This window comes from Coloeus monedula (assembly GCF_965178545.1).
Source record: "Coloeus monedula genome assembly, chromosome: 14".
Classification (NCBI taxonomy): domain Eukaryota; kingdom Metazoa; phylum Chordata; class Aves; order Passeriformes; family Corvidae; genus Coloeus; species Coloeus monedula.
Window position 1 is genome coordinate 7,006,568 of NC_138794.1, and position 20,304 is coordinate 7,026,871.

A 20,304-nucleotide genomic window follows, 5' to 3' on the forward strand; every position below is an offset into this window, starting at 1 on the left:
CGGCGCCAAGCGGGAGCATCCCCGCTCCCTCCGCTCGCGGGTGCGGGGCCGCAGCCGGGGGACAGCGGGGTCGGGGCGGGCGCTGCGGCCTCTCCCCTCGCCGTGCCCGGAGCCCGGGACGGGGTCGCCCCGCCCGCCGCGGAGCCTCCGCCAGCCCCGGCCCCAGCCCCAGCCCCAGCCCCGCGCGTTCCCCGCCCCTCGCCGGCGGGGACGCGGATTCGGCCTGCGCGGAGCCGGCGGAGAGAGGGAGCGCGGCCGGGCGAGGGGAGGGGAGAAGCGAGAAGGCGGCGGCGGAGGCGGCGGCGATCTGGTCATGGCAGCAGCCCGCGGGCGGAGAGGCAGCCGCGGGTTGCCGCTGTGATTGGCACCCCGAGGAGGAGGAGGCGGCGGAGGAGGAGGAAGGCGCGGAGCAGCCGCGGGGCCCGCCATCCCGCGGCGGCGGAGCGGCGGTGCCCGGGAGGATGCCCGGGAAGCAGGGCTCGGCGGGCGGCGGCGGCGGCAGCGAGCTCCCGGGGGCCGGCGCGCCGCGACAGCGCAGGCGGCGGAGGAAGGTCTCCTGCTTCTCCAGCATCCAGCTCTTCCTGGTGTCCGAGTGCGCCCTGATGCTGGCCCAGGGCACGGTGGGAGCGTACCTGGTGAGTGCGGCCGGCCGGTACTCCCCCGCGCCGGCGGGGCTGAGCCGCGGGAGGGGATGCGCGGCGGAGCGCAGGGGAAGTTTCCCCGGCGCCGGGGCGGCTCTGCGGGCAGCCCCCCAGGCCGGGGGGGGTCACGGCAGCCCGGCGTTCGGCGGCTGAAATGACTCAGCAGTGCCGAGGGGTCACCCACCCGCTGCCTCCCAACTTGTGCGGCCGGTCCGCGGGACTCCCGAGCGCCCGGAGCGCGGCCGTGCCCAGCGCGGGTCCGCGGCTGCCCGGGCACTCGGCTCCAGCGCCAGCCTTTCCACTTCACACTGAATAAATACCGGCTGAATCTAGTGGGGCATTTACTTCGTGCCTCCCGCGTTACCGGTTTTCCTCATCGTCTTAAGTGATGCAGCGGTGCAAAGCGCAGCAGCTCCGAAAGTCCCGGTGTTGGGTACAGAACAATCCAAATAAGACTTTAGCACTTAATCTGCATAGTGAGATGGGTGTCAGAGGCAGAAGTGTAGTAGAAGAGTTGGGAAGATGTCCATACGGCTGTGCTTGTGCCTTGAAGTGTACAGCCTGTGGAAATGTTCTGCTTCCAGCAGATGTAAGTGTATAGTTGATTTAAATTTCTCAAAATAGCTTGCTGGATTTGAGAATTATAGTTTCCATGGAAAAGAAATGTATTCATAATCTCTGAGGCTTTTTGAGGCCATACCCGTAATATATTCTACAGTAAATGTAAGAACTCTGCATTTGCTACTTGTATTCAGTATTTAGCATTGCTTCTCTCACATGCTCAAACTACTTATGCAAATTTGTACTGAACGTGATCTGTAATTTTTCAAGGTATGTGACTAAACTACCCATGGTTAATAGTCTCGGTTAATATGAAATGGAAATTAGAATTCATCTCCATATAATAAAACATAAGTTTAGTTTGAGACATACTTGTAATTCCAAAGGAAACTGCATCACATCTGATGAGATAAATTCAGCAGTTCTATACTCTAGGTGAGTATATGGAGATATAACTTAATTGTAGGAGCCTGACAGGAACATGCCTGTTTTATGTGAGTAACACCTTAGTAAGTAAATATATTGTTTCCGATGAGCTACTTGCAAAATGAGCTGTCAGTGTGAACGAGTGTGGGATAATCCTTCCTCAAAGTAATAGCCAAGGAAGAGCCCACGGGTGATGTCACCCAGTGGGCACCGGTGTGCCAGGAATGTATGGATCTGCTAGAGGACTGTGTATCAGCACGCTGCGCTGGGGTGTTTGAGCGTAGGATCAGCAGCAATAGTCCCTAGTGTGGCATTTCCCTCAAACTCCTTTGCATTGCTCACTCCTCACCAGTTTAGCATTTATTTTCCTGTTTTCCCCAACTCCTGGGGCATGCTTTGTACCGGAGTAGCGTTGCTGCTGCTTTAGAGTGTTTCACGCACCCCAGCCCCACCGTCTGGAAATGAGCACTGCGATTCCCAGAGTCCTCTCTCCTCCAGGGGGTGAGCTCGACTGAGGTGCTGCTGTCTCTACTCTCTGCCCTTCTCCAGGTCTGTATCCTGAGCAGCATGACATGGCCATCCGGATCCACAGGCAGTAACAGACAACTGGACAAGTGGGGGGAAAGAAAAAAAGCAAACTAAGCTCAAAACAATCCCTAGCATGCATAAGCAGTGGCCCAGCTGCACTGGGCAAGTGTTCCTCTGTTCCCTGTATAATTTATCTGCGGTCATTGCAAATACCATACTGCTCTTCGTACAATGAACAGATACAAATGTGGAATTGTCATTGCAGGGTGAATCTGTGCTTAAAGCGAATCTGCCCGGCACTGTGCTTACAGGTGCTGCAGGGGAGTGAGAGCAGGAGCAGCAAAGATGCTTGGTGGAAAGCATGGAGGATTTAATCGTTTTTGCAGACTGAGTGTCCCATGGGGCCAAGTGCCGTTCTCAGGTGCTGTCACGGGGTGGAATCAGTGGAGGCACTGCAGAGTTGCCCAGGTGTAATTTGCTCAGGCCCCTGGGATGAGCGGGGCTCGGCAGTGGCTGCCGGGCTGCTCCCCGAGGGACAAATTAGCAGGCGAGACAAAGCAGAGAGCAAACAGAAAGACAGACAAGTAGGAGATGCTGCGTAGGACAGGCACAGTGTGTAGTTCTGGGCAGTTGAATAAACTACTAATTTTAGCCTGTCGGCAGTGAGGGAGTTCTGTATTCATACTTCTGCTTTCCTTAGCCACATGTGTGACTTTCCCTAGTTATTTGTAATTCAGAAAAAGAAACCTTTTTTTTGCCTTATACGGTGACAAGTTGGTTTCCTCAGATTTTGTCTGTCTTGTTCGGCACAGGGAGACCATGAGGGCAGAAACTCAGCTTGTTAAGAAGACAAGCCAGGGGCTTGGCTTCTCAGGAGTGATTGAAGAGCTCAATTTGGATTGAGCTTGCCTTTCATGTCAGTACATTTAGAAGTGGCTACTGTCATTTCTTTTTAAAGATGTAAAAAACCTCCCCTTTTCCATGTTCACTGTACAATCGACTAGCAGCACCCGCTTGAATATATGTACAAAGTATACATTCATTCATTATGTGGTTTTTAAGCAAGGATCAGTCACTTTTATTTGTTCATAAAACATTGTGCTTGCCAACAGGGCTTTATAAATAATAAATGCTGATAAAAATCTATATAAAGTCCAATTCTTTTCCCACAGAACTCAGCAGTGAAAATACCCCAGGATGCCAGTAGTAGATGTCTGTGTTTAAATAGTGCAGTGTCTCTGAGGTTCTTCATGTGAAGTTTTAGGGAGTATTTGATCAATGTCACGTTCCAAAATATTTGTCTATTATTATGCTTGCTGTTTGCAAAATGCACATGTTCCAAAATTACTTGGTGCCATATCCTGCATAGTTTATGCAAATACAAGCCTGCGCTGCTGCTTTGGTTTCTGGGGCTGCTGAATACACCCTATTATTTGCATATTCGTGTAAGGTTTTGTGTATGCATTTATTTGGCTTCATCTAATTACTCCTGCGTGCTTTTGGAAACTTGAATTTCCCAGCAACTGCAGTGGCAGTGGGGAAAATGCTGCTTGTAGTCTGCAGGGATTCCTGCTGCAGAAGTTAGTCAGGATTTTCGCAGCAACTTTTAAAAGCCCAGCTGATTTCCACCTGCGGTTGCTCTCCTGCAGCGCTGGGCAGTGGATTAAAGAGCTGAGGGTGACTGGTGCAGATGGCACCAGGAGGGAAGGGCTGGAGCCTCCGTTCTCCAGCTGAAGCCTTGTGCCTTTCGGATGGATGCAGCAGTGGGATCAGTCGTGCCAGCCGTGCAGCGATGAGGATTTCGATAAGGCTGATTCACATACCTTGGCAACACTTTCCTGCCTGTCCACCTCCCTCCCCATGAATTCCTATTCTGTGCACTATATTCTGGAATATTTTTACCGGTGATAACGTTCCAAGTGCTCCTGACGGTTTATCACTGAGGCATTTCATCACCCTGCCAGTCAAATCTTTTGCCTAGCCAGTGGTGAAATCATTGCTTGAGCAGAAGGCAAAGAGCTCTCAGTTTGACAGCCACAGTTTGTGGAGCAGGAGCACAGTTTAATTTCTCTCCCTAGCCTTTAGCCTCGACTCACTCTGGTTCAAACTGACCTAGTTGCAAGCATGCAACATCTGCCAAAGTCATGGGCTTCTTTAGATAAAGGGCGTGCATATGGGAAGCGCGTTGGGAACCAGTTCTGTGGTGTGCTCTGGGGAGCTGTTTTTACAGAGCTTTACTGAGCTGTCTCTGTTTGCTACAGCTTTGAATGCAGCTATTCATGTGTTTTATCAAGTGATAGAGGATGACTGGCCTGAGCATGGGATGGAAAGGAAAATAATTGGTCCCTCCCAAGGAGGGTACATTGGTGTTTGCGTGGGAATAAATGCCAAATTGTTTCTTGTTTTGCTGAATGAAAACTTTTGAGCCATGCTTAACTTCCTGGGGAGAGCTTTGCCCATGTAGCAGTGTTTGACTGCAGCCTGTAAAAACTCTCTTAACTAAATGTCTGCAGTAAAATTAGTGCTGTATGACTCCAGGTGAGAGTGTGTGTGTGTATGTAGTCTCTGAGACAGGCTCCGTCTGTGTGGTTTTATTGCTTCTGGGGTTTGGGATATCAATGAAAATCTTGAAATTCCATCTTCAGGAAGAAGATAAGTATCAAGGGTAAATACAGAAGTTGATCACCAAAGGGTTCCTGGTGGAACAAACAGAAATAGGGGCCCTGGGTGGTGGAACACCTGGGAAGTGAGGGGTTAACAGTAGAATTTGGCTCTTGGATTTTTTAAGTTGTTTTGGTGCTCAACGCGTTCCCCTCCCATGTTAAATGTAACAAATACAATACTGTGTTCTGTGGTACGTACCTGGTCAAACCCTCCTTGAAATCTGGCAAGATCTGCATGGAGGATGTCATTAAAGTCAGTTTTTGGGAATACTGCAGTGCTTTCTATTGGGCTTGGTGCTTTACAGTAGAATTTCCCTCTGAGTATTTGCAGTCTGAATGGACAGGGTGGAGAAATGTCACAGGTAGGGAAGCTGAGGCAGAGATTAAGGCTTGTTTCTGTTTCTGAAGCTATTGATAAAGCTTTTGATTGGTTGACAGCAGCAGAGCCTGAATGGCTTAGGGATGGGCAGACGTAACTACAAGAGGAGTTTTTCTTTTTAATTTATTATTGTTTTTTAATAAAGTATTTGTTTTCCTAGAATAAGAATCAGCTTTAAAATACTGCTGTCTTTTTTTCTCTCCATCCTCAGCAGTGCTGAGTAATAAATTAGCTGTAATGTTCATAATTTATTTGTCACTGGGGTAGTTAAGGGGTAAAAAAACCCATGGAGTGAAAATAAACATTTTAGTGGGGATGAATATTGCCAAGCATTGGCTGCTTATTGCTTACCGTTCATTTTCCCTTAATATATCTTTGCTGGCAATGTTATTTCTGGAAAGTTGTTTCTAGTATGCCTTTCCCATTAGAGAATATTGTCTGTTCTGCAGCTGAGTTGCACAGAAAGTTATTCTAAACTAGCTCTTTTGACTACATTCATATTTCTTCTCTAAGAAGCCTTTTTATTTATATATATATATATTTTTTTTTTTTCCTTGGGTCTTGACTGCAGAGTGGAGCAGAAACCAGATCCAGCTCTGGGCTCTGATGCTTTCAGACTCCTGTGGGGTGTGCATCAGGAGTGTGGCATGGACATATTAACACAAAAACTTTATTTAAGTTACAGGAACAAATTCCAATCCAGTGTAGGTTGCATATTTGAGTACCAAGAAAACTTGTAACTGGCATTTATACGTTGATTAGGAGAAAGGGGTTTTTTTATCTGCGACTAATAGATGAAACGGTACAGAGATAACATGCTTATCTCTTACATTATGTATTATGTGCAATTTGCAACTTAAAATCTGATGTCTTCTTGTTTAAATGCATTTAAAGGCAAAATGCATTTGGTGTCTAAATGTGGACTAATTGATTTTAGTGTTTGTATTATTTTTTAGCAGAAAACTTGGCAGTTCTTCCATTTCTCTGTGTTGTAAGCCCTGAAAGACAAAACAGCCTGTTAGAAATGTTATGGTCCATCGTAAAACCAATACCTCATTTCTTCTGGCCAGCCTTCGCTTCCAGAATCCCTCTAGCACTTGCAGGGTGCCTGTGTGACAGACTCTCTGGGGTTTAATGGCCTACAGTATTCCTGCAGCTGAGGTTTAAAGGGATCTTGAATTAGAGCAGAGAATGCGTTGGTCGGAAGGGCTGTGCCATTCTTGCTTACGACCTTCATGCAGTGTGACTCTTCTAGTGGTCCTTAGCCCCTGTCCCAGAGAGAGCTCAGTGGAACTGGGATCCCTCCCCTCCTCTGCAAGGCAGAGCAGATACTCCCTGTTTCCCAGAAAGGGGTGTGTATCAGGTTTGCATGGGCTTTCTTTTCCCTTACTTTCAGGATATTGTAAAGGACCAAAAGCCAACTTCTGTCCTGCTACAGCAGTGTAAATTTATTGCTTCAGAAGGGTTATTCTGCAATTCATCAAGAAGAATTTGTCCTCTGTGTATAGTAATCCTTAGTTGTAGATTCCTTGGTCTCCAGCTATTCCTTCACGGGAAGATCAAACAATGGCAAACTATTTAGTGGGTGAGATTGCAGCTTGGATGAATTAGTGTAGCTTCTTCTTCTGATCAACACCAGATGAAACTACAAGTGGTGTATTTTAAGCATCATCCAAAGAAGTTTAAATAAATGTGATAGTACTTTGTGTAGTAACTCCTTTAAGTGCTCCACTGAAGTTTGGAAGACTTAATTTTTCCTATTGCACAGGAAAATGGGCCACTGATTTTGATTTACAAGGCTTCATTATAGCTCTGCAGCAAAACCAGGACTAGAACCCCAAGAGTCCCATCTCCAGGTCACCTTGGAACAGCCACTAGACTCTCTGTCTGTAGGTAGGCAGTGCAAAGCAAATAGCAGTGCCTGCTCCACTGAGTAGAGATTTTACACTGCCCTGCTCCATACGCTGTCAGTAGGATCAGTAGTGATTGCAGGCTGTTCAGGGAGCTTCTGGAGTGTCTGACACTTCTCACATCAGTGCTGGGAGGGCTCTGCCCTGTTATGGGAAGCATTCTGTAGTGTTCAGAGAGATGGTCCCTGCATCCAAGCTGTTTCTGTTGGAGAGGATGGGGAAGAGGAATGTTCCTTTTTCCCAGATGTTAAAGAGGGATGCAGTTGTAATCATACAGAGGTGACGACTTGGAGCACAGGTTTGGATTTAGCAAATCTAGAAAATGCCTCAGAACTAAAATCAGATTTTCTAAGTTCTCCAGTTAGCAACTTTTTTTTTTTCCAGCCTTATTCTTGGTTTGATGTGCTTCAGCATTTTGCCACCTGAGTATTCCCTGCTGAAGAGAGGCAGGCAGCCCCCACCTGCTTTTGCACAGTGCCCACTGTTGCTGAAGTTGAAGATCTTTTACTGAGCTTCTGTTGCAGCAGTGTCTGAACACAGTAATTTATTTTAGGTGACTGCGGTGTAAAAGCAGAATATTTATTTCTGTTTTGCTTGAATGTTTATCATCATTGTTATTTTCAAGAAGAAAAGGAATTTGCTTTGGTTTTTGCTTTTCTCCTCCGTTGCCTCTCCATTCATAGTAGCCTTTCTCCTCACCAAGCAGGCAGCTGATTTCCCTGTGTATTTTAACACCATCTTGGTGTCTGCAGCTATCACTTGGATGATTTCTACCTGCTTGCAGGCACCGTGGCTCTTAGATAAGTGGCTGTGAGGGCCGGTGTGGGAGCACAGGAGTTGTTATTCCATGCTACATCTGTTTCCTGGGCAAGGATTGCTGGAATAGTCTTATTTTTAATATTTAAGTGTCCTTTTAAAACACTTACCATGTTGTTCACCTGTATAATTCATAATGCCTTAGTTTACTGAAAGTGAAAAAAGACTTAAAATTTAGTTTTATGGTGATCTATTAAATGACAGTGAAGTTTTTGACAGAACCTGGATAATTCAGTTGTATTGAGGTCTTCATGACTCACCCAGTTTCTGAAGCAACTATGGCAGTTTTGTTTTTTGGTGCTTTGATGTTTGCATCTGGATCCAACATCTTCTTCAGTTGTTTTTGATTTTCTTTGAAAGGCAGCTACAAACTGCTGTAAGGAAACTGAAAGAAAGCTAGATTGTTGAGAAGAGATGTGTAGTGTGGGTGTGGAAGAATACAGAAACCTTTCAGAAATGTTTCGCTTTTCATTTTGAAAGATAAGTAGTGGTATATTTGTGGTATACTTTCTTTTTCCTTGTCCCCCACTGAAAGACTTTTGGCTGAATTGAAATCAGGATTGGGTTTGGGTCAATATAGAAGAAACAGCCTTGAAATGAATGTTGTATACATGTATTTTAGGGTGATAGCTAACATTTTAATACCTGGAAAATTGCATGAAACAGTATGGAATTGCTTTACAGTGGGGGTGACAGGTAGTGGTGCCCTCTGCATTCCTAAAACAGAGGAATTACTCTGTGAACTTATTTTTATGGTGAAAAGTAAGTATTTTTCCTGGAGTCTTCTTGGAATGTGTATTAGATGGAGCTTTTCATGCTTTCAGCTGGCAGGGAGCACCCATGTTCAAACACAGCATGGCCAGAGGATAGCAGTGGTGGGCCTGTTTGCCATAGCAGGACAGAGTTCTGAGTTTTCTGCAATTTCAGATTTACCTCATCCCTTTAATTCTCCAAAGGAATAACAGGGAGTGAGAAAACATCATAACGTAATAGTTTTGCAACCTGTCCTGTTAAACAATGAATGGTATTTGTTTTCTCTGGTAGAACTTTACCAGGAAGGGCTGCAGAAAGACTGTCTGGAGTTCTTGTTTTTCATTTCTAAAAAGGAGGATATGAAATAGTTGCTACTCCTTTCCACTTCTCAGCTTCATGCAAGCGTAGTTTGGCACATCATTAGCAGGAGGCCAGAGATTATGTTTGGGATTGTTTTGGTGCTGGAATGTGGACTAAACCTCACGCTTTGGCTTGAAAGGAATCTCTGAAAGGCTGCTGGAGGACTGGCATGTGCCTTGCTTGGGACAGTAGCAGGGCAAGCCCCTGTACCTCTGAAAAATACCAGACCTGTACGAACACATGTGCTATCTACACTGAGAAGTGCCAAGAGAGAAGAGGGCAAGCATTTAAAACTTTCCAAGAGAGAAGCTGAAATACTGACTGAAAGAAGATGACTTTGAAAAACATGAAGGGGGAATGCCCCCAGTGGTGTCCTGCTGCTTCCTGTGCCCTGCTAATGAGTTTCATCTGCTGGAAACATGCTTACTTCTCATCCTGGCGTGGTCTGAATGTTGTATGATGGATGCATTGAGGTGCCAAGTTAGGGATGGATCCTTTCTTACCCAGTAATTTGGAAACAACAGAAAAATAACAATTTATAACTAAGTTTTGATTTTTAAAGAGGAAAATTTGAGTTAAGACTTTCAGTTTCTCAGTCCTACAGCTTGCTTCTCATCATCACCCTGAGCTGCAGGAAGAGCTGTAATTGTTGTGATTTAGGAAAGCTATTTTCTCCAAGTTATTCTTCAGGCTTTAACTCTTTTCTTGTTAAAGGGTATCCATGTTGCTTGGTGAGATGTTGTGGTGTGTTAACCTTGGTCTGCAACCAGATGCCCACCCAGCTTCTCTCCCACTCCCTCCTCAACACAGTGGGGGCAGAAAATGAGATGAAAAATCTTGTGGGTTGAGATAAAGCAATTACAGTCAGGGATAAAACAGACTTGATCTGGGAAAATTAATTTTTATTGCAAATTAAAATAGATTTTGATGTTTAAAACAAAGCCAAAAATCAAAATACCCATCTTACCCCCATCCTACCCCTTTTTATTCCCCTAGGCTCTCTGGGAGTATGTCTATCACATCCTCACTGTGCTCTGCTGGGAGAGCATCCACCCTCACCATGAGCTAAAGTAAACCATTAATCATGTTTGAGCACTGACACGCTCTTTGCAGGAATGTTGGCTGCCGTTGGGTAAATGATTTCCCCTGTGCTTGGGTCCTTTCTGCAGCTGATCGGTCACTGGTTTTTGTGGTGCCCCACTGGGCAGCAGGGTTCAGCCCAAGGAGAAGCGTGTCTGTGTGACTAAAACATGGTGGTGTTCTTTCTGTCCTGCAGGCATTGTCTGTAAAATGTGATTTTTGTGGGAATTAACCTTCCCATAGCCTGCGCCAAGTGCTCTAGTTTGTGATAGAGAAAGTCCTGGACGTATGGGCCCTTTATGAGAAATAGTGGGCAGTGTTTTTAGGGCTTACCAGCAAAGGAAAACTGGGGGTTTTGTTTTTGTCTTGTCCAGCGTACAGGGCTGAGAACAGTTAATTACAATGGGCCTTTCAGCCTCTGCATGAGATGCACACTTTGTTTCCTGCTGCCTATAGCTCGTTATAATGCAGGTCCTTCTGTCTGAAGTCAGTGCAGCTGCTGGCTGAGGGACAGGAGCTTCGGCTGAAGGGATGCCTTGTCTAGGGGTGCTTGTTTGTGAAGGGCGGTGATGGCTGTTTGGGTGATCCCAAATGGTCTCATCCAAGGTGCTCATTGCAAGGACTGCCCACTGAGCTCAGCTGTGTTCCTGCAGGAACCTGTTTTCCCCAGCCTTGGCCCAAAGAGGGGTGCTTTGACCCCAAGTTTGTATTTTTGATATCAAAATGTGATATCAAAACCACATGGCTGCTTGAGCCCTTGGGTCACAATGCTATGATGCTAGTCTAGGTTGGGTTTTGGTTTTTGATAGTTCTCTTTCTATAGTCTGTGTATTTGATGCTATTAAAGAATTGTAACTCAAGGGAGCTGCTTAGTGTTACCGAAGAGCTTTCCCAAAGTCTTCGGGATTCAAACCTATGGCTTCAGAGAGCTTGAGAGCAAAGGCTGAAGGTATTCAAGTATTCCATGGAGCTAGATAAACTGTTCACTTCCATGAGTTAATTTGCTTAATTGAGGCTGCTTCTGCATTGACAAACCACAGTGTGAATGAATGGATTCCAAAATCAGCTCGGGAGTTATTTGATGGCTATTGAAGTTAAGCCACACCAGCAAGCCATGTGCTAGAGGCCCAGTTTTGTGGGTTTGCTGTGTCATTTGGCACAACTGCACAAGCTTTCTCAGATGCTGGCCCTGTGCAGAAGTTCAGTGTTTTCCATGGATTAGGGTGCATCAAGGCTACTGTGTTGCACTTAATCTCAGTTCTTGCTCTTTCTTAGCAAGAAAGCAGAAGTTTCAAATTTCTTCTTGCTGTTTCTTGGGGAAGCATTTGGGGCTTATGATGTAGCCTGCCATATTTGAGATGGCATTTACTGATTTGATCAGCTTAATTCAATGCTGGACAAGCTTTTTGCCAGAATTTTTATTTTGCCTCCTTATTAAAACAGATCCCTAATGAATTACTGTAGTCGTATATAATGACTCTTGGGAAATACTGGATGCAGCCTCCAGAATCAGCTCTGTGTATTTTCAGATTGCAAACTTTTGAAGTCTATCCCTGAACAGTGCCCAGGGTCCCTTGACATTATCTAAGTTTTCCACATTCTCCCACATTAATGGACTTCATCTTTGGTATCTGTGGGCAGGTATCCAGTGAGCAATTGGTTAGCAGGGTAACAACTTGGAGGTAAACCTGGATGTTTACCAGAGTTCTCTCTGGGATTTGGTGTAAGGTTTTATGGTCTCATGCATGGAAGTTTTTTCCCAGGCTCTCCTACAATTTTTCCAAACCAATACTTCTGTATCCTCATCTTCAAAATTACTTGCTCTGAGCTGGCATTACAGTTTGGGGGAGTGGTTGGCCAAAATGGACAAAAATGTTCTGCAAATGGCTTGTGGCAAAGTGTGGTCTTCTGGTTTAGCTAACTAGCCCTTTTGACATGAATGGAGTGTGTACGGTTTCTCCAACACTTGTACTCAAGCTACCGTTGAACTTGATCAAGTTTTCATGGATTTCTGTTAGGCATCACACCGAGGCTTCAAGGGATGGGATTTCTAAGAGGCGCACAGAACTTTGCTACACTGGAAGTGCAAATGAAACTAAAATGACCTTTGGTTTCTCCTTTATTTGCCCCCTGTAGTGCACAGTGCATAGATTCAGACACTTGCAGTTTGATTCTCAGCATCCTGATTGTGCTCAGAACTCTTGGTATCCAGACAGCATCACAAAATACTAGGTTCATGGAGTGTTTCTGGGAGTCCTGTCACCGTGTATTTTCCTGACCTCCTCCTTGCACCCACTATTCAAGGAAGTGAGAGATTAAATGATGGAGGAACAGCAACTTCATTCCTCTGAACCGATACTGGCAAGGCAGATTCTGTTGATGGTGGCATCTTAGCAGGAACAGAGGAACAGTCCTGCCACATGTAGGTAATGTTTTCAAGCCAAGCTCTTACTTTGCAGCTGGCTCCAGAGTCATGTCCAAACTGACTCACTTCATGAGTTAAGACTAATATTCGTGCCCAGAGGAATCTGGATTTATTCCCATTTGGACAATGTGACATGTGGCAGACTTGGGAGAGGACAGCTTAGCTCATGGAGTAATGCTTGTTGGCTGAGGAACAACTACTTATTGTATTCCGTGGTGAAGGTGCAGACCAGGCATGCTTGGGCTCTTTTCCTGGCTTTGTCATGGACATCTTCAGGCCTTCTTTGGGCTTTCTCTCTCAATCAGCAAATGTGCTAGCTGTGTTATTGTCAGGTTCCATGGTCAACGTGTGGTATAGGATGATGGACACTGAGCTGCTGCAGTGATGGTAACTGAGATGAAAGAGGGCCCTGAACCAGGTCTCTAGCAGTTATCACAATCAGCTGAACTAAATTAATTAATGGGGTGGTAATTTTGTGTTATCCTACCTGTGATGATCCTACCTATGATGCAGCCTTGTTGCCAGCTGAATGCTATCCCGCTTTCCTTCACACCTGCCCGAAATTTCAGGGCTGAAACATTTAGCTCTTTGCTCTTTGAGGCTTCAGTGGAAAAGACTACTTGGGGCTGCTTTACTTAGTCTTTGGTAAGTGATGGATTTTGAAAGAGCCTGAGGGTGTTATTTTCAAGGATGTTTTCTGATCCATGCTGTTGTTGACAGAAGTGACTTACTCTAAGTGTCTCTTTGAAAATGGGACCCTTGTTCCAAAGCCACTGAAGTGCTTTTGAAAACTCCCCTTCTCTGTTACTGACTGTAGTAGACTGCTTCAGTGGTGTCTAGCTTCCTTTAAAGCAGGGCAAAATTAGAGCCTAAATGTTGTGTGCCTGGTTAATAAACCTTGGGGAGGCAGAAACCAGGGAGAAAATGAATATAAAGAGAAGTAACTTCATGTAGAAGCTGTCTGCAAAGGGTGAGTGAAGAACTGGAAGGAGATGAAAACATGGGATTTGAAATGGCTGTGGAGGTTGAGGGAACCCAGTTTGGGAAAGTACAGGAAGAGAAGACAGAGCACTCAGGTTGGGTGCAGTAACCATTTAGTTAGTGTCTGTCTCTGGCTTTGTGTTGAATGGTGAATGCAAAATTCCCACTCTCTAGTGCCTGAATGATGGATTCCTCCCAGAATTCGGTACATCCCTGCTGGAGGCACAGTGGTCCTACATGGGACCCCTCTCCTATTGTGCTTTTGCTCACATCAGACTCTGATAGGTAAATAGAAGAGGTGGGGACTTCTATTTTCCTTGCATGTGCTCATTAAAGATTTTCAGGCTCTGGTTGTTCTACAGTAAATAGATTTAAGGTCGCCTTCAAGCCCTGGCTTGTCTGTTTATACCATAGCCCTCCTTGCTCTCCTCCCAACCTGCCTCTCCCTTTAGTGGGAAGTTTGGCAGCAGCCAGCACATGGCTCCTGTTTGTACCCTTGGCACTGCACGGAGACAACGTGAAAGGAGAAATGAGTCGTTTGTAAACAGCTTTGTAGGAGGGTGTTACTTAGCAAGTAAGCAGGATGACACGGACAGTGCTTGTGTGGGCTGCAGGGTGTGAGGCGGGGTAAGCAAGCAGCACATGTGGCTCTGGGACAAGCTTGGGGTGTTGCTAGTTAGGTGCTAGAGAGACCCCAATTCCACGTGCAGAAGTTTGCAGTAATTCAGTATTTCTTTTATGAGTTGTTACAAAATGCTGTGGAATGGCAGTGCAATGTGACCATTTTGTTGTTTCCCTTTTAAACGGCTTCCTGTGTCCCAAGGCTTAGTAAATTAAAGCATTTGATATACTGGTTGATGAGAAAAGCCTCAACTTCTCCCTAAGCCGAGTTCCCATTTGCTGCAGCCAGGCATCCTTTCTGCTGGATAGAGAGTAGAGCAGAAGAAATCAGTAGAGGCAGAGCAGATGAGGAGAAAAGTAGTAGGACTTGTCAGAAAAGCTCCTCTCCCAGTATATAGCCTTTATATAATCACCGTTGTCCTCCAACCGTGAAAACTGAATTCCTCTTCCTTCAAAGCTTTTATTAATGCTGCCTCAGAGTGTCCTGCCTGTGTCATTTCTGTCCTGGTTCATGCCTGACAGCTGGGAACACTTCTGCAAGCAGCTCTACGGGCCTTGCTGCTTCGTCTGCACTGTGGCATAACTCGGGTGCAGCCCTTAGCCCCGAGTTCAGCTCTTGATCATACATTACGATAACATGAAGCCCTTCGCATGACAGCTTTCCTCGTCAGGCTTGCATTATGGGTTCTGTGTGGTAAGTGCCCTGTTTATAGTAGAAAACCCTTCTCTGCAGGCATGGAAGTGTTGTGTTCCGAAGTGTTTTATTAGATGAACAAGCAAACCTGCATTCAGTTGTGGAGGTGGAGAAGGGAGGGTGTTGCAGTGTGACAGCTTGGGATTGCGCCTCTCCAGTGGTAGTACATAGTCCATGTGATAGTGTATAGGAACGGTTTTTTTCCTGTTAAGAGTCTTCCAGCAGTATGAATTTCATCTCCTCCTCTCAGCTGGAACCCAGCATGATGGTGACCAGTTTGCAGAGTTCCAGACCCAGGTATGAATCTTGCTGCCAGTTCTGTATGTGGCCAGGAGTGCTGTAGGAGCCTACATTTAAATTACACACTTTGAATTCCTCTTCATCTGGCTTCGTACACCTACTTGCTGGCCACATGAAAAAAAAAGAGATCCATCTCTGAATGTGTCAAAGATGTTCCAGTAGCTTTCCCTTGGCTGTTTACTTTGACAGAGAGATTGGTTGCCCCTGCTCACCAGCCCCTGCTGCTGCACACTTACTCCACATGGAATTCTTCATCCTCCACGTCAGAAATGTGCTGGCAGCGCTGTTCTGTGCTACAGTTTTTAAAGCATGCAGAAATACAGCTAGAGGGTTGAGGTTTGTGCTTCTTTGCATGTTTGTGATGTGTTATTTGGCTGCCAGTGAAAATGACATAACATTTAAAAATAAGTAAGGATTCAAATATCCACTGGCTTCATTGTAAGTGTGCTGCTCAAGGAAAGTTTGTGCTAAAAATGGGTTCTGGCACTGGGTGTTTTTATGTAGATACCTTGTCAGGGACTAAAATACCACCTGCCTTCACATAGTGAGGTCAGTATTAAACAGCAGACTTGGAGGCAGAAAGCTTGTGTGGACACCAACTCTGTGGTTGTGATTATCATATCACTGTAGGTTGGGACTCTAAAAGGGTAAAAATCTAGATTTTGGCTGTGGTGTGCGTCTGTTTCAGGACAACAGAAAAAGCCTTTCAAGTTTTGCTAGGCAGTTCTGTGTGGCCTGGCTCTGTACCTGGGTCTGCTTTGAGCTCTTGGTGACTCAGGCTCACTTTCCATGATGAGCGTGAGGGGGTAGCTGCAAATAACACCCCGGTGATCTTTTTGTTCACACTGCTCTAAATGGGGTACTGCGCCTTCCCTTCCTCGGGGGAGCTGGGAAAGAGGGGGTCAGCCCATTGTGTCCCGTGCAGGATCCGTAGGAAGCAAATGAGGAAGGTATTGACAGCCCTGCCTGCGTTGCTATTTGCTGCACTGAGTGCCTGGGTTAGAGGTTAGGTTTTTATGCAACATGTTCGGTCAGTGTGGATCCCAGTTTCACCAGAGTAGTGGAAAATGCATGTTCACCTTTCAGAGGCACGTGGCTTTTCTCTGGTTTTAGCTATTTTGAAATGAACTGTGGCTTTCACTGATGTATCAGGTTCTGACCAAACAGGAATCTTCCATGGATGCTGAGTGCTCTTTGCTCTGTTTGCTGTGTGCAACAGCCTGGAGCATCGCTGTGTTTGTGGCACAGCTGTGAAACCCTGCAAAAGGTGTCCAGGTACACTTGGTTTGTGCCTTGTGTTGGCCAAGGGCCAGTGGCACAGGATGCTGTGACTGCTGAAATGTGGGAAGGAGATGCACAGTGGGCTACAAGAGATGGCAGGAAAGTTTTCTGCTTGAGAGAAGAGGTTGCCAAAAATATGTGCCTTGCCTTGACTAGGAGTGTGATGTGCTATTTCTCTTGCTGCATGCTGCAATACCCTTTCTTCTCAGGCCCTGAAAATCCTGACCTTGAACATATGGTTAACTTGAACTGTGTCAGTAACCTCAGAGCTGGTCACTAGAATATAAAATGAGTTTTTCACACCAGTGAGACACAGATCCAAGCTGCAAACTCCTCATGGCACCAGTACAGTAACTTGCAGATTTTTGAGTGCTGTCCTAGAAACAGCACAGGCACATGCAGCAAGAGCCAAGCTAATAACACCCTACTTTCAGCAGGGGTTCAGCTGTGGCGTCTATTATCCCTGTCATGTGGATGCAAATTTCAATGCAGAGATGATTTCCAGACCTTGAGCAGAGGCAGCTTGGGTGTGTTCATATCGCCACCTTTTTTTTTGCTTTCCCTTATGTTCATGTGCCCAAAGCACAGGTGTTGGCATCTGCAGTGAAAATGTATTTTAAGTTTTGACTGACTTCATTGGAACGAGAAAGGTGTTCAAACAAGTGATCAGCTGCCTGAGACAGGACAGAACATCCTGATGCCGTCACTACCTCTTTGGGGTGAGGAGCAGCAAGAAGTGCTGTTGCTTGGGGCTGGGCAAAAGGTGTTAAGGTGTTGCTCTTTTCCCAGCCATCTGAAAGGGAAGGAGTGGGCAAAATGCCACGGAAGTGGCTGCCTTTTTAAAAGTTTGGCTCAACCACAAGTGATCCATCTCAGCACCGGAATTGTGGAGCAGGAAAACGTCTGAGCACAGGATCAGCATCATTCCTTGGGCTTGAAGCATGAGCCAGGTGGCTGTGCAAGGGAGGGTGACTGTACCCCTGGGGACCAGCTCTACAGGAGGAGAGCTTGCCCCCAGCGATGGGATCCCGTTTGTCCCATCCTGCATGGCTGCTGGAAGAGAGGACAAGGTGATACCTGAAGCACCTGGAAGCAGTGGCGTTTCTGGCATGGTCCCTTTGGCTCTTCAAGGAATCTTGTGTTTCCCAGCTCTGTAATGGAGACTGTGGGAGATGGTTTGTGTTTGTTTTCCTTTGGGAACGTAGTTGCCAGGCAATTACTTTACACCCTGTAGCACTGCAGACATGTCTCTTCAAGTCCAGTCTCTTACCACATAACTGAGAAAATGTATTTTACATTAAAAAGAAGCCTTTTGAAAAGGCCCTTCAGGCATAAAGTCAATGTGTTTTCTATATATAACCCAGTATTATTAATACAGTGAACTTAACTGTAGACTCTGTGGGTGAATTTGACTTGATCATTGGAGATACGAACAATATGATACTCATTTTCAATGTACTGTGTCTCTGACTCCATAATGGTGTTTCCAGCCTTCAGTTCATTTCTTAGTGATAAAGCGGGGCAGTAGTGTGAAGCAGGATTGTATTTTTGCTGAGCACTAATATAAAATAAACAGCCTATAGAGAAAACAAATTTACCTTGGTTCAGAAAGGCCAAGGTCTGTAGATTTGGGACAGACAGGAATGATGAATGTGAGTATGTATTATTGAAATAAGTCCAGAATGGCATGGCATAAGCTTCCATGGATTTAGTTACAGAAGCTGCAATATAAATTGCTTTGGCTGGAAAATTTTAAGGTGGTGATTGATTTCTTTTTTTTTTTTTTGATGTGGGTCATTTATCACTATGTGCATTACGTGAGATATTTTCCTTTTTCAATCATCGAAGAGTGTTTTAGGGTGGTGTTAGGAGGCCCCTTTAGCCCAGGCCTGTTTGATGTCAGTCATCTGATACAAATGCATGTGTGCAGCCTGCTGTGGCTCAATCAGAGGAGGACATGGTGCAAGCAAGCATGGTACAAGTTTTAATCACTTCTTGTTATTGTATGTTGCAGTGTGTTCACAGAGAGCCAGAAGGTTGGGTTACGTGATCTGTTCTAGATGCCCAGCCTGCTTTCTGCATGAGCAAAGTGTGCTGGTGCCCAACTGGTGTAGTTTTTGGTTGTCCAGTTGACTGATCTGGTATAGACCTAGTCTGGAGGAGCATGAGCCTGTGGAGTAACAACAGCCACACGGTTGATCTCTCTAATGCCAGAGCTACATCTCAGTGGATCTGCTGTTAAAAACCGGGTGGGAGATGTCTGGAGTAGGTGAAATGGGAGTCATGGAGAAAGGCAGTGAGGCTGGCACGACTGAAGGCTGTGTACAGTGCTGCAGTTTAAGTACTTGCTGGTCAGAGCCCCAGTGACCTGCTAAGGGACAGATGTGAGCACATCAGGGTAGCAGGCAGGCACATTCCCATAGGAAGTTGTAGCTTCAGTGCTGTTCCCATTTTCCTGGGCACTGGCATGTGCCACGATTAGAACACTGGCCCTGCCTCTGTCCTTGTGCCTGCTCTGGACTTGTCTGGTCCTGTGGGTGGTTTCACACCAGTAACATCTTGGGGTCAGGCCGCATGATCTGCTCTATGTTGTCTGCATGAGTTTTGCTGGGTGCTGTCTTTGTGTCCTGGTAAGCATTTTGATCTTGGGTTAGAAGCTTTTTTTGAATAAATACCCTCTTAGTCGATTCTTTCCATCCCTGACTAAACAGCTGTGTAAGTTGACAGGAGTCAGGAAGTAGCAGCTTCACAGCTGTGGGCTGCTGGTGTCTCCCTGCTGTGTTTTAGTAGGAGGTTGTCCATCTGAAGCTGCTGTGCTGCTGCACCATCCCGTGGTCCACATCCCTGCTCTTCAACAGCATCCATATGAGCTGTGCCCTCGAGTGACCAACCTGGTCTCAGCACACAGGGACTTTTTATAATCCTTAACAGCCTTTTTGCATGACATCAGTATTTTACAAGGACCTGTCTTTTGCAACATTTTATGTAACTCTGGGTAAATAGAGTTAGTGTCTGGGAATGGCAATGGCTGATCTGCTGGGGAACAGGACTGTGAAAGGAAATACAGGCAGTACGGTGTTTTTATCCCACAGTTACAAGGGCACCATGGGCCCATGGAAACTGCAAGTATTTAGTCAGGTTGTACCTTATATGCAGGAAGTCCCATAAAAGTGGAGCATGGAGGGTGAGAGAATTATTTTAGCCACAGGCAGGGGTTTATTTTGCATAAATGCAGGTAACATCTCTCCTATGCTAATGCTGGTTTTGTAGTTGGTCTTTGTAAGGTCACAGCCAATGTCATAGTAAGAGTTTGGAGTGTGCTGTCTGGGCTGCAGCCACCCTGGATAAAATGCATTTTTGTTCCTGTTGTTCTCTGGCTGAAAATCTGCATGTTGACAGTTTATTTCCCAGCCCTATTTTTATTTTGGGATTTTTTTTTTTCCCCCCTGACTGAGACTGTCAGTTTTGGAGGCTACTCTGCTGATGCTGGTCTCAGCATTTTGTGCTTGAGTGCTATTTTCTTCTGGATGCTCAAGGCTGGTATGATGGATTTGTTCTTTCACCATACCCCTCTGCTTCTCATAACCTACTTAGCAAAGGCAGAGCTGGTAGCAGTGCTACAGCCAGAAGGAGCAAACTGGGGAAATGCAGTGTGGTCTGGCTAGAGGAATAAGGGGAACTGCCAGCTTTTATCAAGAGGGTTGGAATTTTCCCTGTGTTGTCGGCCTCCTTCTACTTTTGTTTCAGTCTTTTCCCCAAAGTAAAGCAAGAAACTATTAGGGGATGGTGATACTCTTTTTCCCTACTGTGAGTGGTTTAGCTTTTGTGAAAGGGAAAGAATGGCTGAAGTCCCACTGAAATAAGAGTGGAATGAGAATTGGGACT

The 20,304-nt window shown here is 45.9% G+C and overlaps 1 protein-coding gene across 1 annotated transcript in view; it reads left to right on the forward strand.

The window, feature by feature from the left end:
* Positions 1-461: 461 nt before the first annotated feature.
* Positions 462-20,304, forward strand: part of SLCO3A1 (solute carrier organic anion transporter family member 3A1) — a gene marked incomplete at its 5' end in the record, with an annotated part of 129,447 nt that continues 109,604 nt past the window's right edge. The window contains one exon of the mRNA XM_082290437.1: positions 462-635. Within this exon, the coding sequence (XP_082146563.1) occupies positions 462-635 (174 nt within the window). The remainder of the gene's footprint in view (positions 636-20,304) is intronic.